Source organism: Amblyomma americanum, chromosome 1 (genome assembly GCF_052857255.1).
Source record: "Amblyomma americanum isolate KBUSLIRL-KWMA chromosome 1, ASM5285725v1, whole genome shotgun sequence".
In the NCBI taxonomy this organism is placed as follows: Eukaryota; Metazoa; Arthropoda; class Arachnida; order Ixodida; family Ixodidae; genus Amblyomma; species Amblyomma americanum.
Genome location: NC_135497.1, coordinates 48,609,192 through 48,634,833, shown reverse-complemented (window position 1 = coordinate 48,634,833; position 25,642 = coordinate 48,609,192). Strand labels below are relative to the sequence as shown.

The following is a 25,642-nucleotide window of genomic DNA, read 5'->3' as shown; positions in this document are numbered from 1 at the left end:
CGATGACCATACGGACCCCCAAAGATTGCGCTAGTTGTATGATTACCAACTTTGGCGCCAATTTGTCATTAGCTGTGTGGCTTGCCGTCCCGTCGGCGGTATTTAGGGAAGATTGTTGCGCCGCTAGCCGAACCGTCCTTTGGGTCGGTGCTACCGGCGTGAATTCGTCACGCGCGAGTGCGACGAAAAGTGAAAATGGTACGTGCTAACCGATACGACCGCGATAAGCTGGTACGGTTTATGCGGATGCATTATGTTCAATGGGTGCTCAGTCGGGGACTTGACTTTACTACTTTTAAAATGAAAGTACTGTTTAAGCGGGTACATTTTAACGAGGTTTTACTGTAATCGAATGTACTGAATTATGTGCCCAAGAAATGCCTCATTCAATTTAACGAAGTTCTCGATTTAACGAAATAATTCACGGCTCCCCTCAACTTCGTTAAATCGAGTTTTAACTGTATCACCATATCTCCAGTGTTACTGCTATGAAAACTACTTTATCATTGCCAGCTCTTTCACTCCGCAGAAAAATTTCACGCTCATGCCTATTTCATAAGATCTATTACTACAAAACCCTTCCTTAAGAGCTGGCTACTAACTACCCCTACATATATCTCAGGCCGCATTGATCATCTTCGCAAAGTAGGTGTTCCGTCATTCCATACTAAACACGCTTTTTCTTCTTTTGTCCCTGAAACTTCTGACAGTTGGAACCACCTTCCCAGGCACATTGTCGATATTTCTAATCCAAGTTCTTTTAAGACTGCCCTATGTAATCTTTATTTGTAGGTTTTAGTCAGTTTTGTTTTGCGTTCGTTTTCGTTGTCTTTTTGCTGTCGGCCGGAAATGATCTCTTTTTTTGGGAATTGCTGTTTTTTCCCCTTTGCCTTCTCTTGCCTTATTTTGTGTTATGTTTTGTTCATTTTTCGCCGCGTTTTCATTTCTTCTATCTTGCTTTTCTGCTGCACTGTATCGGACCCACTGTATGTCCTTCCTACTCCCCTCTTTAATGCCTTCGGGCCCTGAGGGTATTTGAGTAAATAAATAAATAAATAAATTCCAGGCTGCCTTGTAAGCAGCTGTGAAGTTGAGCTCGACAACCCTTGGTCCAGAAGACCGTGACGTCGCACTTGCGACACCGCTGCCCTCCAGTCAGGCGCTACTGCTGAGGGCCTGCTGTGCCAAGTACAACACCCCCGGGTAACCCGGCTGGCCGATGCGGAGGGAGCAGTGGAGGTGCTGGAAAAGGCGCTGCATTGGTAGCCACCGTGGTGCTTCAAGCATTGAATCTTGCCTATTGCTAAACACCTGCTCATCTTTGAGCAGGTTTTTTTTTTTTTTGCGCTTGTGGGTTCTTTATTTTTGTCAGAAGACACGAGCCTGCAGCATGGCTCCTTAGAATGGTTCCTGCAGAACCTTTTGGTTCCTTGGAGTGCTTTTTTAGGTTCCCTGAGCACCTGAATCTATGCATGTTTCTGCCCCTTTCTTTTACATATTTCGTTTTGAGGACTGTTCATACTCTTAAGTGCTCCACAGCAGGAGCACCTATAAATTCATGCGTGCCTACAAGTACTCACAGCAGGTTCTAGCATTCGGCAGCTAGCCAGTATGTTCTTTTTGACGGGTCATGCATCTACGTGCCCTTTTTTGCATGCATCTTAGGCACAAAGAAATCTAAGCCAAGAAACAAGGGTTTATTAGCATCTTTTGGAGTATGGAGTTCTGAGAGGTTAAAATGATTAGGTATCCCTGATTGCTACTCTTATATAAAAAACGACTAGTTTGTTAAGTGCTTCTGCACGCAGTGAGACTTCTGCATTCCACAATGTGCAGGTCAGCAAGGATTTGGTGAAGAAGCTGCCCGAAGAAAACCAGGCCATGCTTCTGGACACCTTGGTCGACTTGGCCCTTGACACCCCACCTTCTGTTCAGCACTCAGCTGTCAGCGGAGCACTGCGAAAGGTATGCAAGATCTGCTGAGCTGCCCAAAACTTCCTTGCTTTCGTGGTTCTCTTTGCTGTGTAACCATGCCACACAGGCACAGAAGTATACATTGAAACCTCGATAAGTCAGCGTCGGCTGATTCGAGATCCAGGATAATTAAAAACGTTTCTAAGGTTCATTAGATTGTAATGTAAGTTCTACCAAATAATTTGAGCCAGCATCTTGCTCTGGCTCAGTTAATTCAAAGACGTGCTATGTGGGAACTGCCAAGTTTGCCGTCACCCAGACTTGGTAACACCTGAGTTCTGCTATAGTAACACAATGTCATACCGCTTATTTTAGAGCGCAAGGCTACATTAAGTAGCGCGATGTCTAATATTGTACTTTTCACTGCTTCCCACACCATTGTGCAATTAGTGGCAGCACTGGTGCGCAGCACGGTGACATTGTGCTGGTCATGGCGACCCTTTGTGGTTCACCGGTGCCTGATCAGCATTTGGTGGCATTAGGTTCCGGCACCAATAAAGAATATAGTTTTCATCTCTTGCACCTCGTGTGGTGCACCGAGTTCATCGATACAAAATACGCTGTGCTGTGCAGTGCCTGGATAGTCGAGATAGACTGCATACACACTCTTCTTGTTGCTTCTCTTTAACCAACAGTTGCTGTTTTGCGCATGCACCTTAGTTAAAGCTGCTCTGCACCATTAACCTGACGTATCTGACCTTGGCCGCTGCCCTGGTGCGCTGGTAACATCGAAAATATCCCTCAGATATCGAAACCAGCCTGACCAAATTTTGGGCAACCGGCATTGATGTGGCAACCATAATGAGTCGAAATGAGCTCCCGATGGAGGAAGAGTTGTTCGTTTAACTTCAGCCGCAGCTTTACTGTGTGCAGTCATAGCGACTCTTAACAGTGCCACAAGCGGTTAGACAACATTTTGTACTTGCCTCCTTTGCTTACCTTCAGGTTTCGACAATTCTTAAACCCACCTAATTAGAATATGTTGCATTCTGACGGGCTTCATGTTAACAAGGTTCTACAGCAGCATTACAGTGGACTCTGGGTAATTCAAACTCGTGTAATCTAGAAAGTGAAAAAACTATTTTTCGAATATTCGGCTCTTATGATAACTGTCCTCCTAAAAAAAGATTTTCACGAACTACATATAATATTAAGAAACTTTTGGTCCTCTTAGAGGGTTCAGATTAGCAGCAGTTGACTCTAGCCCTCTCACGCCCTTAGCTGTAAAGCCTTTCGATGTCAGGCTGCGTGAGCAAGCTCAATGACATTTGGCATGAGGTATCTACAGTTTGATAAATTTACCTCGGCTCTTTCGCTTATGGAATGAGTACTGTTCTGCAGTTGCAGTCTCCTACATGCAGTAGCATATTATTCAATTTCCAGCAGCATCTTATCAAGCAGCTAAAATTTTATTCATAACTGTCAAATGAGGCATCTCCACAGCACACTTGATGATATAGGCACCGTTTCTGCTTGCATCTCCGACTGGTACTGTTTTGCTAGTGCACTGGCTTAAAACTAGTTTTCCAGGTTAAAAAGAATTTTATTCTGTGCAAGGCGATTTTAGTATTGCAGTATTGGTGTGAATGGATTCAAGCTTATGAGTAGCTTTCATTCTGATAAATGGCATTAATTTGGGATGTGTGGTGCAGGCTTGGAAAATAAACATCATTTCTTGCACATGTTAGTCACAGGTATCTAATGTATGACATTACATGTATGGACGCCTCATAGAAGTTCCTAATTTGACTGGGGCTAGAGTCAAATGCTTCATGAAAATCTGCTTGCCCATTCGGCACCTCTGCTTAAGTTTTTGTGAAATGCATTTTTTTTACTTCACTTCTCTTTAGCTCCTGATCTGGAGTGAAATTTAGTGGATAGCTGCTTTCCTGTAGAGTGCTTAAATCAGCTTTGGTTCAATCTGCGTTGATTTGGCGTATCCGTAAGCTGATGTTTGGTGGTTGGTAAATGCATCATTAGCTCCATTACAGGTAAAGAATATTCTTGCTGAAATTGGCCTTTGGACTTCCTGGTGTTTTCCTTATTGAATCTAGACAGCATTGCTGCTGCGGGATAGTTGGGAGGTACAGTAGGGGGCAGTTGCTCATAGAGGAGAAGCACAGAAAACAATGCAGATGAAGGGGAGAATGAGATGACACCTACACCTTGTGACAGTCACGATGCTGCAGTCGAGCGGCAACATTTGTTTTACAGCACAGAGAGTTCGCCTTTGCCTCGTAGCACTCATGACATTCAAGCGTTTCCTGTGTGTTCTTGCAGGTGTGTTTCTTCGGAAGCCTTCTCGTGGAACCTCTGCAGCGTACTGGCGTGTCACTGCAGTGTCCAGCCCGGACGGTTCGGGAGGCCAAGAAAATGAGGTGACTAGGCTGGTTTCTTGGTTGGCTTTGAGGTTCATTTCTTCGGTACCAGCGCTTCTGTTTGTGAGTTGAATTGGCGATTTTGAATTAAACTGATGCTTGTGTTAAAGTAAATGAGCTTGCCGTACTGGTGAAACGTAGTTGCATGCAAGTTCCTGCCCACTAGCCACTTAGTAATAAAGATAATACAGACTGCCAAGCAAGCTTTTTGGACGCCAGAATTTTGAGGTTGCAGAAGTTTCACACTTTTACATGCAAACAGTTGCTTTTTCTTAGAGCCGACATGTGTTCAAGGCAAACCTTGTGAACAAAAAGGAGGTTCCAAGGTTCAGTTTCTTGTTTTCTAACTGGCATACTTTACTCAGAACAGGTAGTGGTTGCTGATCAGGACCATGAGAGGGAAATAATTAGAAGAATAAGAATGAGGTGGAGCGTATGTGTCTAGTTCTCTCAGATCATAAATGGCAGTTCACCAATATCCCTCAAGAGAAAAGTATGCAATAGCTGTGTCTTATCGGTATTCACCTATGGGGCAGAAACGTGGAGGTTAACAAAAGTATTCAGGTCAAGTTAAGGACATTGCAGTGAGCTATGAAAAGAAAAATGATAGGTGTAACATTGAGAGACTGGAAGCGGGCAGAGTGGGTGAAGGAACAAATGCGGGTTAATGACATCTTAGTCAAAATCAGGAGGAAGAAGTGGGCCTGGGCAGGGCATGTACTGCGAAGGCAAGATAACCTCTGCTCCTTAAGGGTGACGGAGTGGATTCCAAGAGGAGGCAAGGGTAGCAGGGGGCGGCAGAAAGTTAGTTGGGCGGATGAGATTAAGAAGATTGCAGGGATACGGCGGCTGTGGATGGCAAAGGACAGGGCTAATTGGGGAGACATGGGAGAGGCCTTTGCCTTGCAGTGGGCATATTCAAGTTGGTTGTGATGATGATGATGGTGGTGGTGATATTTTAGGCATTCCTTGCAGGGCACGGGTGTAGCTATGTGGGCTTTTCTGCTGGCCAGCTATTAGCCTTAGAAGGCTTTCACTCTGCTAGGGGTTGTGGCCTCACTTCCTTTTACAGCGGTGGCTGTAAAATAGCTACCAAGAAATGGGGAAAAAAAATTTGGAAAGGAGGCTCTGGAAAGGGAGAGGGCAAGGAGAGGTATGTGGCAGGGATAGGTGCCGGAGCAGAGAACGACAATTCTGTATATGAAGGGGCCGCAACAGAAGCGACTGAGCGGCACATGTAGAGGGTGCCGCTGTGCATAAGTAAATCCTATGCCCCGACACGGTAGAGAGGCCCAGAGTGTTGACGTTATACGTGAGTCATGCTAGCAGGAGTGCCATAGATAAAGAGGAACCACACCGTGTGGAAGTTTGGGCTTGTGGTGCATTGTGTAAGCTTCCTTGTTTTGCCCTAACAGTGTTGTAGCCATGGTTGTTTGTTTGTTTCAGCAAAGACTCAGTGTAATTAGAGAAGCATATTTTGACACTAGCATCACTCTCACTCGTAATAAGCGAATGTTCATTATAAATGCGGCCATTGTACGTGGGCTCGACTGTCTTGCTTATCTTGAAACTTCCATCTAGCAACTTCGTAGTGTTTGAATCCCAACTGCTTTCGCAAAAATCTGTGTTCCTGCTTTCGCCTGCTGGCGGGCTCATGGATGCTACAGAAGAACAGGACCCAGCAGAGTCTCCCCAGTGGAAGCGCGTCCTCATCCTGCTGGAGAGGATCCAGAGCCGAAAGTCGATCGAAGAGGTCATGCTGCTGGTTGGGCCACTTTATGCGCTGCTCAAGAGGTAGAGTCATTGCATATCCTTGTTCACTTGCTGCATTACATTGGCATTGACAACGCTTTTAAGTGACACGGATCTTGTCTCACGTTCGTGATCTTAGAAAGTGTGCATTTTTTAATATATTTTTTCATCTGCCTCCTCTTATCATCATCACCTCCATCGTGACCCTCTTTTTTCTCTTCTTTGCGTTCCCCAGTGCAGAGTAGCAGTCCAGATATCTTTCAGGCCAACCTCTCTGCCTTTCAAGTCAATAAACCCTCACTCTCTTGGCATTGACAGAGAACTGCTTTGTTAACACCCTTTGTGTCCTGAAACCATGTAGCTTGGAGGAGTTCTTGTGCAATGGACACATTGGGAAACTTTTTAAGAGGTCTCTGCTTCTGTGCTTAGTGATTTGACGATGATGGATTTTTTATGGCGCCAGGGCATCTGTGGCCAAAGAGCGCCATGGCACAAGGTATTTTCCTTCTACTCAAGGTGGGATCAAAGGCCCATTTCCCAAGCATTTCACCCTAAAGAATCTGAGCACCAGGCCTGGGGAAAGCTTGTATCCATTGCATCACCGGTGGGCACCCTGCGATGCTGGGGATCTGTCAATGTTTTGAGAAAGAAATAACTGGCATACAGTTGCGCTATGCTATGTAACGCGAGAACCCAACAATACCCGTCATGCTGTGCTATGTCCCGTATTTACTCGAATGTAACACGACCACGATTGTAACGTGAGGGTCGACTTTTAGGGTGTGAAAAGGGGAAAAAGAAAACTATGATTGTAACGCGAGGGTAGACTTCGGGCGTGCGACAGAAAAACCGAAAGAACCTGAATGTGACGCGAGGAACCGACATCGCACTGTTCTGAGGGTCAAAGACAACTTTATTGAAATACAAGCCAAACAGGCATTCCTATACACCGTCATCCTCACGGCAGTTGTCGCCGTCACTGTCATCATCACAGCTTGACTTTACTTTGTCACTAGCTGCCTCCCACAGCAGGTCGTCCTCGCTTCCGTGTAGAGCATTTGAAATTGAGCATTTCTTAAATGCGCGGTAGCCCAAATCATGAGGCAGCCCTTACCAGGCTGCTGAAACCCAGTGGGCAACGGTAGATGCGCTTGGGCATTTCAGCCTGCCTGCAGGTGTTGTTGTTGATTCGCTTTCAATCCACTCCCAGTATAACTGTCGCAAGCAATCCTTCAAGGGCTTGTTCTTGCAAACGTCCAGAGGCTGGAGAATGGAGGTCATGCTACCCAGTATAACAACGAGATGCGTTTGGTCATGCTGCAGCTTTTGTTTGACGCCGGGTGTCAGGTGACCTCGGAAAGAGTCCAGAACCAATATTGGTTCCGGATGCAGCAATGCGCCTGGCCTTCGGTCCCACACGCTTTGAATCCGATCTATGACAAGATTCGAGCCCATCCAACCTTTTTCGTGACAGCGCATAATAACGTTTTTCGGGAAAGTTTTCTTCAGGATCGTCTTCGAGCGAAAAATGATGAATGGAGGGAGCTTGCGGCCGTCAGGCAAACATGCCAGCATAACGGTGATCCGATTTTTTTCGTTGCCAGTGCTTCTAAGGCGAACTTCATGCTCGCCAGACTTGTGCACTGTTCTGGACATAGGCATGTCCAGATACACGGGGGTCTGGTCGGCATTGCCGATATGTCCAAGTGGCATGTTGGTAGAGCGACGAAGATCGATGACGTAGTGCTGGAACTCTCGAAGTTTTGATTCGAAGTCCCCGGGCAGCTTCTGGCAAATAGAAGTCGTGCGTCGAAGGGAGAACCCGGCCCTTCGCATAAACTTCTGCGCCTAGCCTCGTCATGCCTTAAACTGGTTTTAGGCCAAAACCGTGTCCCGCGCAAGCTCCTGTGCTTTGCACTGAAGCATTTCAATGCTTACTCCAACTAGTCGGGAACGTTGCTCGCTAATGAACTCTGCATGGCGACGCTCCAACTCCGGGAAGCGGCCTTTCTTGGGCCTCGGAAAGCCTTTTCGCAGGCTGTTGCAGTTAAACAAAGCGAGTGCAGTGCTGTCTTGTGGCATGCCTTGGGGCCTCATACCCTCCCTCCATGCCATGTTGTTGCTGTGAACCTCTGCATTATGCCACTGTGCAGCTTCCAGGTGCCTTACTTTCTGCGCTGTGCCTCTGCAGTGCAGTGCTTCCCTCTCGCTCTTGCTATGCAGCAGCTGCAATTTCCTTCTTCCTTTTTTTCCTACCTTGTTGTGGGAATGTCTACGCCAACATTGCGGATTTGGAGGGTCCTCTCATTAACAGCTATCGCTGTGAAACGAGTGAATAACAGGGTGTTGCTATCACATCTTACAAATCTTGTGGGCACAACAGCTGGCAGTAACGGGCGATGGGGTAATAAATGTTTCCTCTCCCTTCTCCCCTGTGGTGCAGAAGCCTGGAGCTGGGCATGTCCCCCCATGCCGAGTACATACCTGCACCAGTGCGTGCTGACGGCCCTGCAGGCGCATGGCCTGTTGGCACCCCGCCAGGAACTTGCTTCCCTGGTCAAGTGCCTGCGCATCTCCCAGACTGCCCAGACCCAGCAGCTTGTCCTGGGCTTGCTCAGCCTTGCCGCCCTCCACTACCCCGTGAGTGAAATGCAGTGCCACTGCCACCGCTCCTTCTTGCTGTCTTGACAATTTTGTGCAGTACAGGGTTTCCAGTGGCTACATTCCACAGTGCCTGTTTGTGACGGCAGCAGAGGTTGCATGCACTTGTTGGGCATAGCAGTGGAACCGGGCATAGCAATGGAACCCTGTGTGTAGACAAATACAGTCGCCTACCGATTTTTTGGACTCGAAGGGACCCGAAAAATGGTCCGAATAATTGAATACAGTGAATGCTCGTTAATTCACAACTCGTTAATTAGAAATTTTGGATAATTCGAAATAGTCATCGTGGTCCGGTCTGCAGTGCATAACAGCTCTATGTGCGTAACAGCTCGTTAATTCACTCAAAAATTGGCGCCGCCACCCATAATTCGAACTGCGCGCCGCTGTTGAAAACCATCGTTGGAAGCTTTCACAGCAGAACCATAGATGGCACAATCATCGGGGTGCTGCTAGGGTGCTGGAACAAGTACTAACCAGTCTTTCCTGCCGCGACTGCTTCGAGGAACGACGTTTTAGTGTTTTAGCCCTCGTTTTGCACGCCGCTTGCTGTGAGCTTGTGTCCGCGAGATGTGTTCGCGTGGGAAATACTGGTCCAAGACGGTGAAGGAGAAAGTGGCGATTTTACGCAAGGTGGACGAACGGAAGGCCAGCAAAGTGGAAATCGCGAAAAAGCACGGGATTCCACCAAGCATGTTGTCGACCTACGTCCGAAATAGAAAGGCCATCGAGGATGCCTACGAAGCCGAAGATTTCGCCAGCAACAGAAAAAGGCTCCGATTAGCCAAGTATCCGGAAATTGAGACCGCTGTGATCACATGGGTGAAGGAAATGAGAAGCGCAGGCATTCCACTGAGCAGCCCAATTATCATGGCGAAGGCGGCCGATTTCGTCCTGCGCATGAATGTGGAAGATTTTGTCGCCTCCGAAGGATGGTTTCACCGCTTTCGAGACAGACATAATCTTGTCTTCTAGAAGACCGAGTGACTACGGTAGCCCTCAGAGATAAAAAGCAGGAGATAACAGATTGTTTTGCTAAATAAATATTTTTTGTGCCCTCCGTGCATCAAACGCGTCCATTTTTGCTCACTTTCATTAGTTCAAATTTTGGTTAATTCGAACTGGCCTGGCGGCCCCGTGGAATTCGAAGCTTTTACTGTAGTCCGAAAAATCCGCGAAGTACAAAAAAATTACTTTATTGAGATGAAATCGGCTTAAAAATGTCGCTGATTTTACCTTGCGGCAAATTTCTCTTGCTGGCGACGATTTGCACCCGTATTTGCGCCAAGGTTGTGCTTTCACAGTACACGCTAGGCAGCAAGGTCACCGCATTTAGTTGGAATACTTCCCACACTTCTTTAACGGACCTGGTGGGGCCATGTTGTCCACAATCCGAGTGTGCACCACATCGCTCGTTAAACACACGCAAAGATAAGGCACTTTTCTTTCAAAGCGGCGAAACCGCCGTTCACAATCACAAAACGGTGAACAGATGTAACTTCGTGAAGACTGAGCGTCACTCGGTCAACGCGGTCAGAAAAACCCAAGTGACGAAACGGCGAATGGTGAACGTATGAGACATGCCGCGGTGGCTCAGTGGTTAGGGCGCTCGGCTACTGATCCGGGGGTGCGTTGGAACCCGACCGTGGTGGGCACGTTTCAATGGAGGCGAAACGCAAAGGCGCCCGTGTGCTGTGTGATGTCAGTCCACGTTCAAGATCCCCAGGTGGCCGAAATTATTCCGGAGTCCTCCATTATGGCACCTCTTTTTTTCCTTTCTTCTCTTAGTCCCTCCTTTACCCTTTCCTACCGAGATGTGAGATAGCTCCTGCACAATTTCCTTCCCAACAACCAATTTTCAATGCATCGGACAAGCGATAACTGCCCGCGACGATGTCGGTGACAAACGCAAGTAGGCGGCGATGACAATCCGGCTGCCACCTCGAAGTGTCAGAGATCGCAGGGACCTCTACTGGCAACAATGAGGTTCCGAAAGTGTGTCAAGCCAAGCCAACTGCAGCATAAATCCACCTCAATCTAAGATGGCGCCTTTTGCGCCGCCGAAAAGTTGATAAGATGGCTGACTTTTGCCCGCAGGCGACTGAAATTAGTCCGAAAAATCGAACTTTCGGACTTTTGAAGTCCGAAATATCCGTCGCGATTATGTATGCGCTTCTATGGGGCGACTGACGGTGCCTCATCGAAGTCCGAAATATCCTACAAGTCCGAATTACCCGTCGGCTACTGTATACAGTCAGCTATGGAACCTCGGTCAAGAATGAAATTAAGATCCTGTGTAAAGCATAGAAGTTGCGTCTCGCATGAGAATAATTTACGAAACCCGCTCGAAGACTTGACCTCAATGAGTCAACCATCCGCGGAGGTCGGCTGCAGCGGGAGGGGCTTTTTAAATGTGAGCCCAAGTGCAAAGGATTTCGTGGGCCTCACCACGGCCATCACGTCGAGCTAGAGAAAAAAGTGGCGTACTTTATTAGCCAGCAGCGCAGCTGTCTCATGGGGTCAGTGTTGAGCTGATCCGTTGAAAAGTTAATGTTGCTCGGGAAATGGGAGGTTCAGAGCATCTCTTGGGTGGGCCCAAACATTCATGAAGAGGAATGGATTCTTTCTTGCGGTGAATAACATCGATAAGGCAGAAGTTACCAGGAGACATCGATAGCGAAAAGGAGGACTCTGTTTCCGAGAACTCGGCCTCCGAAAGCAAGGAATATGAATAAACATGTTGGCCACGATGTCTATTAAAGGTACTTTGTTTTGCGTCATTAAGCCTGGCGTTACATTCGTGGTTTCATTTTTTCCTGCTGAGCAGCTTGTAAAGTCGCGTAACATTCGAGTAAATATGGTATTACTTTTCTTAAAATTTTTTCGCGCTGAAAAATTTGCTATATTTGAAGACTTTTTCTTCTTCTATTTGTATTTGATTCATAAAAAGAAATTAGTATTTGCATGCCCCTGGTTATGATGTCTGAGCAATGATATGCCTTGCTGGTGCACCCACAGGAAGAGGTTCTGCACAACGTGACCTCAGTGTTCACCTACAAGGGGGCCAGCCTTCTGTGGCAGGTCGACAACTGCAGCTTCCAGACGGTCATGCCGACCGTCAAGACTGTCATGCCCGCCCTGCTGCAAGTAGGTCATCGCTCACCACTTGGGACTCTCTGGCTTGAAACAGCTGATTCGTGCGAATAGGTTGATTAGTCCCAGAATGGATGCACTTGATGTTTTCTGTCAACTGTGCTCTTGTCGACACTGCTTGCATAGCATATCAATAACCTTACTTCACTTTGAATTTGTTCAGGCATGTTGGGCTTTAGTAACCTTGGTCGGCAGCTAGTGAAGTCGAATGCTGTAGTAATAAAATTTGTGTGGACATTGTGGTGTCATATGTGGGACTATGCTCGTCGGCAGAAACTAAAGTGGCCTCTGTGTTAAAGTTTGATGTGAGGCCAAAGTTGTGCTAATGATTGTCCCATAGTGATGAAGGCCTAACTCATTTGTTTATAGACACTTCCACTTCAGAGCATTTAACCATCTCTGCAATAGCAATGTCAGCTTTTGCACTGATATAGACCGTGTCATGAAATCATTTTTAAAACATGCCATAGCACGCAACCCACTTCAAGTAGATCTGCATATGAATGAGGTGGTGCCTGCGTCGAGTATTTTACTGTGGCAGGTAGCTCTACCTTGTGAGTATTTATGTAATCATTGTGCCATCTTGCCTGTGCAGGCCTGCACTGGAGAGAGCAAGTCAGCTGAGGCCGCAGAGAGCGCAGTGGCATCGGTGACGCGAGTGTTTGTGGGCCCATTTCCGGACATTCCTGAGCACTGGTGGCTGTCACTGTTTGCCAAGCTAGCCACAACCCTTGGCGCTGGGGATCACCTCTGGATCCTAGCTGCCCAGATGGCAGAGCACCAAGTCACCAAGATGGGTGGCACGGACGTGGACGAGGTGACTTTTGTCAGATGTTGGTACTTCTTGGCACCTTAAGTTTTCCTCATGCTGTCATGCCTTTGCCTGCTCAACACCTTAATTAACAGGGTCTCAGTTCTGGCAGTCTTGATGCCATATGTAAAAGGACTGGTGGGGTCAATGCCGTCGGTGTGCTGATCAGCTGGAAAACCTGTCTTGCGCTTCCCACCTGGATACCTCGCTTTCCACTTAGACAATGTGCGTATGTGCAAAAAAAGACACATGTACTCGTTCAATATTCGCACCTGTAGTGGAAAAGTGACGCAGCTTGGGATGGGCCTGGTTTCATTTCTTTAGGGGCTTAAAAACGTAAAAGACACTCTTCTCCCTCTCACCGAAATCTGTCTTGTCTGTCATGTCTGCTTAAAGAAAATATTCGGAAGCTACCTAACATTAGAACTGTCAGCAAAAACATGAGGGGGTGCAGAGTTTAGTCATAAGCGATATTTCTGAAAACGTTTACTTGAGCACTTGCAAGCGTCTTTGATGTACAGTAGCCGATGGGTAATTCGGGCTTCAATACAGTCGAGCCCGCTTATAATGAACATGAGCGCCACGCGGCGTCAGTTCGTTATATCCCGAAGTTCGTAGTAAGTGGAACACAGCTTTAAAGACAGTTGCTTGTCAAAACAGTAAATTTTTTCTTTGCGAAAAAGTCCGTGATGGACGTCTGTTTCTGCAGAGCAGATCCGATGAGGGGGGTTTCCTGATTATTCAATGGGGAGACTGCTCTTAAAGAAAAATTTTTTGTTTCTGCACTAAATTTTATGAACTGAAACCACCTTGACTAGTTTTTCGTGCTGATTCCAAAAATGTCATTGGTATCAGGATAGGCTGATTAGTTCCTGAGGTACACTGAATTAACATGCTCTCATTAATAAGAATAATTAAGAGAAAAAGCACATTATAAACGTTCATAAATAGGACTTGGTTAGGTTCTTGAAACAGAAAGGGATGAAATGTTGGAAACAGTTTTTTAATTTTACCACCATAGGTAGTTTTTAAAGACATTGAAACTCAAACTACGAAAAATGCCTAACTTGCAGTCAAAAACTTGAGCAAATTAAAAAATTTCTGAACAATAATTACAAATTCTGCTCCCAACATTGCCTAGTCTACACATATGGCTACGTGCTAAAAAAGGAATTGTGTTTCTATCTGCCATAGACGCCGAGATATGTTAGTTTAGGAAGTTTAGGATTTGCTATGAGTCCAAAATTTCCATTTTGAGAAAAACAGCAAAATCAAACGAAGTGTTGTTTATGGCAAAGTACTTCAATTTTATTCACAAACTGGCACTAGCAGACACGTAATAGCCTCCTGGGATGTAGGGTGTCTGACCAGAGTGATTAAAATGGCGCTTTTTCAGTGTGCACTGCAGATTTTCTGCAGATTCAACTCCGTGTGAACTTCTCGAACTGATCGCGCACATTCGGAAGTCAATTTGAGCCGCATGGTCCACCACGGGCGTCAACTTTTTTGACGTATTTCTGCCAAGTTTTTGAATGCAGACTGCAGTGGGATATATTCATCACCGAAAATATGTCATTCAATGCGGCACGCTGGTTTCCCGTTGACTGCATTGCGGGCGCGGCGAGGATGTTCACCACGAACGGGCTCACTGTCCGGTCGGTCTCCACACGCGGCGAACTCCATTGCGATGAGATGTCGCCACAGTTCCCACATGTCAGGGTCGGTTTGGTGGCGAGGCCGTACTCTCTGTCGGATTTTTCAGTCGTCACGTCGCCATTGCATACTTTGCACTTCACTGATGCCAGCATCTCGTTCACCAAATGCAACCTGACGATGGAGAAGCTGTCGCCGAGTGGGGCAGTTGCGGAGTCTCCCATTCCACTGAAGAACGCTGCCTTGCGCTCTGTTGCTGCTGCTGATGCCGTCTGCTGAAGTTCCTCCTGAGCTTTCTTGCCCTTTTCTTCAATCTCACAAGGTTGCAGCATTGGGGTATCATGACGAACACGACCGCTGCCCGATGAGGCTTCCGCGACCGGCGCCGCAGTTAGGCCTAGCTCGGTCGGCACCTCCCGATCCGCTGGCGGAGGCGTATCCACAGGGCTTGCGGTTGCTCGAGGTGACCGTGGCACTCTTTTTCAGGTTGCTAACGAGCGATTTTTTTCCTCTTTTTCCCGTTTCTGTGAGTCGTGCCAAACTTTGGCGCCGGCGTTGACATCTTTGCGAGACACACTAGCGAACACACCTTGACAAGATGGCTACCGCTTGCGCTCAACGAATGCTTCCAGCATACGACACGAAGCCCTTCAGCCAATTAGATAGCAGCCTTCAGTCACGTGCACCGACTAGCGAATAGCATTGCGCATTGCAACTGCTTTTTGGCGGCATTTTCTCTCTCATCCAATAAGCATAAAAGAGAGCAACTGCGCGAAATTCAAAGCGAAAAGCAGCTCTTCCAAATGAGACCAAGATGGCACCGATCGCTGCAGTGAAACGATAAAGCATATCGCGGAAGAAGCCCTGTTGTTGAGCGAAGATCTGCCGAGAGAGAGCTCGGATGCAAGTTTTCTACTCATTTTACAGCTCAAATATTGGCTCTGGAGATTTTAAAATTCACAGGCTGGTAAAGAAACGGCTGCAGATTTCGAAAATTCCGTTTTTGAAAAATCGTTTTTTTTCGTGATTTTTTTGCCTCCAAGAGCTGTCTCCCCCCTTAAAGCGTGATGCAGGATGCTAAGTGCCTCATACCACAGCAGACCAACTGATTTATTATTGCCTAATGCCCCTTTATTGTCAGTTTCTCGTTTTAGTGGAGAACAATGCTTTTCGTTGACTTAAGAAAAGCAAATGAATTCTTGCTGTGTGATGTGCTCAACAGCTGTAAGGGTATTTAGCCTTCCTTCACAACTGTATACAAACACAAGGCAAGAAGTGAATAAGAGGTTGCTCACCAGGAAAGGGACGCATAGCTGTAATCCACATCTATCACCAGCACGCTCATTGAAATCACGGCCTCGTCGTCATTGTCCAGGACAGCGCATCCCAGCACTACACGGCAGGCATGTAGCCAGAAATTTTTTTGTGTATGGTACAGTGTAGCTAATCCGACTTGGCATGTGCATTGGGCACAGCTATTGTAAACATTTGATATTTATTTACAGTCATGCTCAGTTATAACGGCTCAGATATAATGAGTGCTCGCTTATTAAAAACGAGTGCATTGCTACTGTCAAAATATGCATTAGGACAGTGGCAGTTCGTCTCAGAGACAGTTGAACCTCGTTATAACGAAGTAGCATCAGGACCGTAAATTAGTTCGTTATGTCCGATATTCGTTGTAACTGTATACATAAATATCGCCTCTGACAAATCTACAATTTGACTCGCGCAAAATGTTCTAAATACTAAAATCCATTCTGGGCTTCGAACCCTCTATAAACGAGGTAATCCTTACCTCTCTCCTTGTGGATTGTGGCATTTCAAATAAAATAGACCGGAGTATGGGAAAGTCGAATTACAAAAAAACAAAGTTTGTTCGACAAAACAGGTATGCGTTCGTTTATTTGAAGAAGGATCTGGTCTTCGTCTGGTGGCTTTTCACTTCACAGCACTGAGCAGAATAAAGTTTTCTACAGTGCCCAAGCACAAGAGGGCCTTTTCTACTTCAGCAGTTTTGGTTGTCCGCAGTTTTTCTAAATAGCCTTTCAGCCTCCTGGCCATGTCCATGGCATCAGCACTGCTTATCGATGGTCCATCACGTTCACTGTCACCTCCGCTATCGCTGCTGCTGTTATCCGCGTGGACCACAACGCGATCCACAATTTCTTGATTTGTCAGCTCAGGTGCCAGGGCCAAGTTCTCATCAGCCGAAACGAAATCGTCAAATGCGATGCCTGGAAGTGCCAGTCGATTCCAAGTTCTGTCCAGCTCTACCAGGTTTTTAGGCTGAACTTTGTCTTCTATGGCAGGCAAAATAAAACTGGCATCCGCGAAACAGTTCCTTATTGTTGACTGCCTCACCTCATTCCGTGATCCATACAACATTTCAAGTGTCGTCTTGATGTTGATGGTTGTTAATCAGCGTCGATAGATATCAAAAACCATTTGCATCACCAAACGCTTCTGGTAATTGCACTTGAGCGAACGGATAATGCCCTTGTCCATTGGTTGCAAAGCAGAAGTTGCGTTTGGTGGCAGGAACACCAAATGAACTGCCTTCAGCACGATCAAGACTTTGTGCGCCGAACAGTTGTCCAGAGCAACAGGACCTATCCTGTGCTGCCTCTCCATGTCCTGGTCGAAAGCTGTGAACCAGCCTTCGAAAAGCTTGGCCATCATCCAGGCTTTTTTGTTAGACAAGTAAGCAACCTGCAAATTACGGGCACCCTTCAGGCACCTCGGACGTGCAGACTTGCCGATAACGGTGAGTCGTCTTTTGTCTGAGCCGTCCATGTTCACGGCAACGACAACCGTCACCCGGTCTTTGTTCTTTTTGCCTCGATGGCAGGTTTCGTTTTTTACTGCCAGTGACCGCTCTGGCAACAACGTGAAAAACGCCGGTTTCGTCGACGTTGTACACGTTGCACTCGTCGTATTCCTGGAGCAGAGGCCGGAAGTTCTCTAGCCACTTTTCACATGTCTCCACATCGAGAGCAGACTCTTCGCCAGACAATATCTGGCATGCGATCTCGTGTCTGTCTTTAAAACGTCACCGCAGCGGTGGCCAAGTGGTTGAGCATCCGCCTCGCATGCGGGAGGTGCGGGGTTCGATCCCCAGTGCCGCCGGGTACCCACCGGTGATACAATGGGTACAAGCTTTCCCCTGGTCTGGTGCTCGGCTTATTTAGGGTGAAATGCTTGGGAAATGAGTCTTCGACCCCACCTTGAGAATTTGAAAAAATACCTTGTGCCATGGCGCTCTTTGGCCATAGATGCCCTTGCGCCATAAAAATCCATCATCATCATCATCATCATCTTTAAAACGTTGCAGCCAACCGCTGCTTGCATGGAAATCGTCATGCCCTAGTGCTCAGGCCACGCTGTTGACCTCAGTTTGAGGAAGTGCTCGCAACACTGGCAAGTTTCGTGCCCTTATGTCTTTAAGCCATGAAAGCAAAGCCACATCCACGTCCGGGTGATGGCAAGGCCTAACTCGCTTACGGTCAGCATTTGTAGCGTCCTTGGTGTTGCCTTCAATCTTCTTTCTTACGGCCAAAATGGTGGATAAGGTACTTGGGGGAAGGCTGAACTCCACTGCAACACCCTTTTTCTTGCGGACACTGTCCACAGCTCTCAATATCTGCAGTTTTTTCTCGAGCGAGACCACCTTCCGCTTCGTTGCCAGTGTTGCTGTGCTTGCCTTCACCGCTGGACAAGTGGCGCCGCCCTTCGGCCCTTTGTCGTCATATGAGCTCTCAGTTTTTGCACTCTGTTCATAGGTGGCACGATGAGTAAAACGTGCAATTTATGTGCCAGGCCGCCAAACTTTCTGCAACCTTTTGAAACGATAAAAAAAAAGTGTGCTTGTGAATTGGCTTCCAATATTTATTTTCTTTTTTTATGCTACCTTTATCGTTTTGAGCCTCGCGTAACCCAAATATTTCTTTGTCACAGCCAATATCACGGCGCATCTCGCTTTTGCAGTTTTATTATAAAACAGTAAATGTCGTAAAAATGAAGCGTGGCCTACCAAAGTTCGAATTTAGTTCGCTATAACCGATAATTCGCTATATCAGTGTTTGTTATAACAATGTTCAACTGTACAATGAACAACTTTGGCCTTATCGCTCGGTTATTGTGAACTCTCCTCCCCGAAGTTGAGGTCGTACTTCCAGCAAGCAGAGATCGAAGAAGATCTCTCATCTCTCGACAGTGCCTCAGAAATAGCATGTCGGCCCAAAAAAGCAATAAAAAGGAGCCATTGGTACAGCAAGTAACCATCATCCAAGCTTGCACCAACAGCCTACAAGGGCAACCATTGCTTGCGTTCATGATTATACTGCACGGAAGAATGGGGACAGACAAAAAACACGTACACACACAGAGTGCAGACTTCCAGCTTTGTGTGTGTACGTGTTTCTTGTGTCTGTCCCCGTTCTTTCATGCAGTTTAATCATGACCAAGAAGCACCAACTAGCCCGCCAGAAAACCCTTCTTGCTTGCATGTTTGCTGGATGGGCAAAGCATCTCAAGTAGAAGCGAGAGCACGGTGAACGCGAGACAAAGGAATTGTTGCAAGTGAAGCTACTGCCCATGGCCGCGGATCAACTAACCGCACCAATTTCAGAAGTTTGAATGCCTTGCTGGCCATGCTGGTCACATGATATGCGTCTCCTGCCCATTCGGCTCCATTTCTTATGCTGTTGCTACGTGCAGGCAGCGTCAGACAGTGGACAATGTAGCTGATACATTGTGTGCCACGAACGCTGCACTACTTCCGTCACTGCATGGACCTAGGAAGGATGGATGAAGCGCTTAAAAACACTTATGATCAGACGCATGTAGATTTGTGGCAATGCGCTGTTGATGTATAGCTGGCCTCATGTTTCTATGGATGACTGCATTCCTGCAGGCAACATCATCGCAAAGCTGCGTACTCTGACGAAGCCTCTGAACGTCTATAGGACGAGCACTCCTCTACCACTAGGATTCTGGTAAATCTGGCTCATCTGCCACCAGCTACCATGGGTGCTTCAACCACGAATATCATATGGCACACAAGCCGAAGGTGTCTGGAGTCCACATATTTATTAAGAGGACTCGTTCAGCCAGGTGGGAGCGCAGCCACCGGCAAGCGGAGAAGGTGCAGTGCCGAGATCCGATCTGTGCGCGCCTGCCGGGCATGCTGGGTTATGTCGTCTTCTGGAGCCGGGCACAACGCTGCATGCTACAATATGCTGTCCCTAGAGCTGATTTCTGGCAGCAGTGGTCTAGGCGAAGAGAAGATGACCACCCTGGAGAGCCTGGAAAAAGTTGCTGAAGGGACAGCTTTGAACAAGTAGGCGCGCATAACGCAGTTTTTAAAAAAGAACTGCTGCTTTTGGCAGACTAATTATTCTTGGCTGTTATACGGAAAGTCCACTTACTGCGAACATGGGATCTAAAGAACGGAATGCGCATGACCGTCAGCTCTGTTATAAGTGGGCTCAACTGTATTTCTACATATTGTCGGTTCAATCCAAACCAACATAGTAGTGGGTTCAAGCATCAAATTGAGCTAAACGCAGGCCGATACAATAAAACAATCAACACAGTCAATAAAATAATGCAATCTAAATGCACTACTGCTTCAAATATTATCACAGCGTGGTGTCAGCAACCAAGTTCACCTTTGCACCGAATCTTTTCACGGTTTTTCAGAAATAACCATCCAAAAAGAAAGAATGGGGGCCGGTGATGTCTACAGCACTGTTGAATATTTCCGTATATGCTCCTTAAATTTCACAGTAATCTTCCTTACTCCTTTTTTCTCGTTTATTCTGCTGCTTTGCTCTCTCCACAGGCACCCCTTTGCATAAAACTGTTCTGCATGCTGTCACTTTTTAAATCCACAAATGCCCACACACTTTCCTGGCACATGTGAGTGGTGTTCTTGGTTGAGAAAGCTTATTTCTGAGCTTGTAGTGTGCTCAGTCAGGAGTTTGTGCCTTTAAGAGCGCTGTGATAACTGTACAAAATCTGCAGTTGGTTTTATATTGATGGATATCTTACTGAATAGGTTTACATAATGTTGCAATAGCTTGTGTTGGTGGAAAGGAAAACTGTTGTAACGATTGCTCTCTGGGTGCTACGGTGGTGGTGGCAACTTTCGGGATATGAGCTGCGGCCAAAACGACATTGGTTACTGAAACGGTGGTAAGAACTCTCGTATGTGCATAAATGGCACACAGCAAGGACCACAAAAGCTGCTGTGTCTGTCTCTCTGTATTAGTATAAGCTTCCTTGCTGAAATTCACAACGCATTTGTGAACGCATTATCCTTCTTCACAAGATTATCAACCAGGAAATTTATTTCTCCCGTGTTCTTTTGCCTTTGCAGTTTAATTACACAACAATTTTGATGGCATGCTACATCAACTGCTTGGCAATTAGTTTGTGTGAGAATTACCTAATCGTGTACATACTTTCTTATGTTTATGTTGTGTTTTATGTCAAAATTTCTGTACCCACTCCCGCAATGTCCCCATGTCATGAGATTTTAGTATTTGTTACTAAATAAAAAATAAATGTTCTCTTGCAGATATGAGTGGAAGAATGAAATTCAGACTGACCCTGAGGTGCTCATGGTAAGGTGCTGCTTTATCTGTCTTTCAAAGTTTCATAGAAATTCGTAATCTCTTTCTGATGGGTTTATTGGTGTACCAGTGAATCTTTAGTGTTCAGCATTGATTTATTGCATATGGGTTCAGAGGTTATGATGACTTGAAGGGTACGTCAGACGATACAAGAGTTTTATCATTTGGGTGTTGTGATTGTAAGCATGCTTGGCACGGCTTGTTATTCTGGAATGTAGTCTGCTAGCATAGTTTTTCTTTTTGTGTGGTCTGTTTGCAACGCAAACAGTTCCATCTTGTACATTTCGTTATTGTTAATCTAATCTTGCTCATATGTAAAGTGATCGGTAGTGGTTGTACCTAGTTATGTATGTGTATTAAGTATTAAGCACATGTTTGCAGCATGGCAGTGCATTTCATGTCCTAATGCTACTTTGGGGCTTTTGGTACCATTCATTAGATGTTGGAGTTTGGTGTCTCTTCACTGGCTGGTGATGCTTGCCTGGGACACGAAAAAACAGCGCAGGGAAAGAAAGGATGCAGCAACAAAACGGCACAGGGAAAAAACAGCATGGTGACAAAGCAGCTCTGGGAAAATACAGCACGCATCAAAACAGCATGCCAGAAAAAACGGCACAGTGACAAAACAGCAAACCGAAAAAACAGCATGACGACAGAAGAGTGCGGGGAAAAACAGCACGATGACCAAACAGCACATCGGAGTACGGTACAACTGCTGGAGTGGTGAACTATCACAGCCATAACCGCAAGTGGTAAATCACAACTCATGCGGCACCGACCTTTGGTGTTAGCGAGAGCTCATTTTGCTGGTTCATTAAGAAACAGGGCAGGCTTATTCATTGAGTAACAGCGTTGCTTATTTATTTATTTGTAACACTAAAGTTGCTACATGGGACAGCTTTGGGCACTGGTCAGTAACAGCATTGTGTGAACGGTGAATTTGGCAGAAGTAGTGGTTAAGTAGTCCTTGCTTGCTTGGTTACAACTATCTAGTTTCTTTCTGTATTGTATGTAAGAAGAATCTGGGAAACAGATAAAATGGCCCAAGCATCCACTCTGCGGGCAAATGCCCCGGGTTGTTTATCTTAGTGCACTTGCTGTTTCGAATGGGTTTCATGATGCTGGCTGTATATTGCTTGCTGATGTAATGTGTTTAGAGAAGTCCGTGCTTATTCGGTGAAAGAATATGCAACGTCATAGCTTTGGTTTGAACACATAACGGCATTATAGTAAGAAGTCGTTGTGTTTGTATAGTAGTTGAAACGATGATGCCAGTAACGTCTCAGGTCAGTATTTTAGTTCGGGCAGCTTTTTTTTTTATTGGTAATTTTTAAATACCCTGAAAAGAAGCCCTGCAGTTGGCAGCTCTTCTCTTTTTACGAGTATCTACAAGAAATATACTCAGCTTGTAGCTCTTGGCTGAATAAATGCCTCACACTGCTACTACTACTACTGTCAGAGTTGGAGCCATCCCATCGGTATAATTATGACCAGCTTTCCTTGCTGTTTATAATGAAGCAAACTGTAGCATATTACCAATTCGTTATTCTTGTTATTTTTTCTGCTGGACACTCCCACTCTTCAAGCCCGATTTGGCAGTAATCATTTTGTGAAACGAAATCCCTGCGTTCATTCTACAACTCTGCTTCATTAGACTCCCACCTATGTTTGTTAGGTTAAGTGTGTGGTGTTAGGAGTTTCTTGTGGTTCCTGTGCAGAAGAGCCAAGTTTGGTGAAAATTGATGTCTTAATAAGGTTGGCTTTAGGGGGAAAAAAGTAGCTTTGCTCAAATGTGGCGAAAATTGATGCTTCGAGATAATTCTTTTCGAAGTGAAAAAAAGGGCCTCAGTATAAAATTAGACTCAACAAATGCACGTTGATGGATGAATTTTCTGGTAAGCAGTGTAGCCCATTTCGTAAAGTAAAGTAACTGCCGGTCAGCCTCGTACAACCAGTAGGCAGCGTCCTGGTTAAACACCAAACAGCCTGAAAATGTTGGCTCGGGCAATCTTGCTTTCTTTAAAACTAAACATCGCATACCGGATATTTTGAGTGTATGAAGGCCCTGTAGCTCACTGCAAACAAAATTGCTGAAGATTCAATTGACAACACCAAAAATTTTGATGAATGAGAACTTCTGGTACACCCAGAGCCCTGTGTTGGGCATATTTGCCAGAATTCAGTGCCAAGGTGGTCAACCCGCAGAATCGATGCATCCAGAACAACTTAAACGTTATTCATTCCATTACGTATCATAAAAAAGCCAATATTTGAGATCGCAATTATTACCCTAGTGCGTTCCTAGTCAATGCTGTGAAATGAGCACTCGCTAACTCTGGAGGTCGCTGCCACATGTGTTGTGATTTGCCGTTTGCGGTTACAGCTATGATAGTTCACCTCTACAGCAGTGCTGCACCGTACTCCTACGTGCTGTTTTGTCGTTGGGTTGTTTTTTCCCCTCGAAGTGTCAGAGATCGCAGCGACGTCCGCTGGCAACAATGAGGTACCGAAAGTATGTCAAACTAATCCAACTGCAGCGTAAATCCACCTCAATCCATGGTGGCGCCTTTTTTTGCCGGCGAAATGCCAATAAGATTGCCGATTTGGGCCAGCAGGCGACTGAATTTAGTCCGAATAATCGAACCTTCGGACTTTGGAAGTCCGAAATATCCGTAACGAATATGTACGTGCTTCTATGGGGTGACTGACGGGGCCTTATCGAGGTCCGAAATATCCTACAAGTCCGAAATATTGGAGTCCGAATTACCCGTCGGCTACTGTATAGGTGTGCCAAAAGTGAAACACAAGTTGAGCAGGCTATTGCCGAGAGAAAGGGTTGTACAGCACCTTGCTCCTTAAGCCCCCTTGAAGGCAGCTGATGTCTGCCAGAAGGTAACTTGCGTAAAGGGGCCCTTTTTTCCTTTCCACACAGTAGTAGTAGTAGTAAAAAAAGAATGAGGGCCGTCTACGGACGTAACTTTTTGGCCGATTTCACTTGTAAATTAAGTCTGGTGGTGAATCTGACTCGTGAAGCTGGCACTAAAAAATGAAACTGGGAGAGTGTTTTGAGACCCCTGATTAAGAACGTCTTGGAACAAGACATGCAACGGCATAATCTCAAGGTTAACAGTCGGCTGCAGTGCAGTGGGGCTCTTTGAAATGGCTTAACCATCATTCTCAGGATTGCAAGCAGAAGCCAACTTTTGAAGGCCATGAGGAAATGCGTGTGCTGTGCACAGAAAAAGAAAAACTAGCTATGAATGTGGAGAAAGCTGCTGAGAAGGGGAAGGCAGCAACTGAGCAGTGAACGGAAAGGAAAAAAGGGGGGTGAACAGTAGCAGCACTGGACAGCGTGAAGCACAAAGCAGCAGTGGGGGAGGGGGGTTTAGCTGCGCACGATTCTTCATTATTGCCTCTTAAATGACACTGAGGCCGTGGAAGACAATGCCGTGTTCACGCAGCGCCTTCGTTTTCATATGGAATCAGACTTCCCCTTCATATACTCGTGGCTGGGTCTATTTGTGCAGATGCAGTAATTCTACAACTTGGATGAAACCGAAAACCGTGCTAACATGAAATGTGATACCTTAAAATAAACAATTAGCACTTAACCCATATATGCCAAAACTTCAGAAATTTGAAAGAATTAAAATAGTTTTCGATATAAAATGTTTATTTCACGTCCACAATTCAGAATCTTTTTATCGGCGATAGTATTTTTCTCAACACTGACTTTTGAGCCGTTCTGCAATGTAGGATACTATGCAAATTCGCCACCTGTTACTTGTGGTAAAGCTTCAAAAATTTGACACCGACTTTAAAATCACATTTCTCATCATGCATGGTGCTTTTCTTATGGCAGCGCCCAAAAATTATTTGTTTTTCTTGCAGAAATATAATGTCAATGGGATCGAATTTCAGAAATGGCACAAGAAAAGTTTAGATGCTCTTGAATGTACGTTAGCCGAGGCAAGCTTTTTAATTTTTAGAGCTACTGCGCAAAAAAAGAGTGTGCTACATGTAGGATGTATATTGGTTAATTTATAGGTTAAGGTAATGTAGTGCATGTATAGGTTAATTGGATGAGTAGAGCAGGATGGAAGGTATTTCCGAGTTGCATTTTGGAAAAATAGTGCAAAAAAGGATGGCGATGAAAGAAAGGGGGCACTAACGAGCACTTTCTCTCAACTGGATTTTATTGGGATCGCTACAGAATGTAAAATGGAAACAGGCGACAAAAAACGTAAAAAGGAAGAAGAATCTATTACCTTGACAAAAAATGAGATTGCTTATCTTGAGTCATTTGTCAAGTATTAATGCTTGTTTACACGTTTTGTGTGTTTTTCAGCTGTAGAACGTTATCGGGAGCAGACGTACCGCCTGCGGGTTGAGGCTTCGTGGGAAGGACCGTTCTCCTGCATCTCGTCCCGTCCGGCCTTGGAGTATACCCTGCCCTAGCGTGGGTAAACATTTGCTCGTAACCTTGGTGGTGAGTTTAACGACCTCGATTCATTAGCAATAAATGCCTGCTTGTGTCAACCAATGTGTCGATCCTTTGTTCCCTCAGAGCAAGGCCCGCCGTGGTAGGCGTGCGCGATCACGGGGTCCGGCCGGGGGTCCGG

The 25,642-nt window shown here is 46.0% G+C and overlaps 2 protein-coding genes across 3 annotated transcripts in view; both read left to right on the top strand.

Annotated features, from left to right (window-relative positions):
• Positions 1 to 8,942, top strand: part of LOC144112760 (uncharacterized) — a 35,116-nt gene extending 26,174 nt beyond the window's left edge. Inside the window, exons 7-10 of one of the 2 annotated variants that reach the window (XM_077645584.1) lie at positions 1,837 to 1,965; positions 4,255 to 4,352; positions 6,023 to 6,146; positions 8,548 to 8,942. In XM_077645584.1, coding sequence (XP_077501710.1) covers positions 1,837 to 1,965; positions 4,255 to 4,352; positions 6,023 to 6,146; positions 8,548 to 8,607 — 411 coding nt within the window. In that variant the 3' untranslated portion in view covers positions 8,608 to 8,942. Of the gene's footprint in view, positions 1 to 1,836; positions 1,966 to 4,254; positions 4,353 to 6,019; positions 6,147 to 8,547 lie in introns of both variants that reach the window. The other variant, XM_077645583.1, reaches the window with a different exon arrangement.
• Positions 8,943 to 10,658: 1,716 nt separating this feature from the next.
• Positions 10,659 to 25,554, top strand: LOC144134572 (HEAT repeat-containing protein 1-like). The gene is made up of 5 exons (XM_077667488.1): positions 10,659 to 10,664; positions 11,784 to 11,912; positions 12,514 to 12,751; positions 20,966 to 21,011; positions 25,369 to 25,554. Exons 1-5 carry the CDS (start codon positions 10,659 to 10,661, stop codon positions 25,409 to 25,411), a joined length of 462 nt encoding a protein of 153 aa, XP_077523614.1. The 3' UTR covers positions 25,412 to 25,554.
• The last annotated feature ends 88 nt before the right edge of the window (positions 25,555 to 25,642 follow it).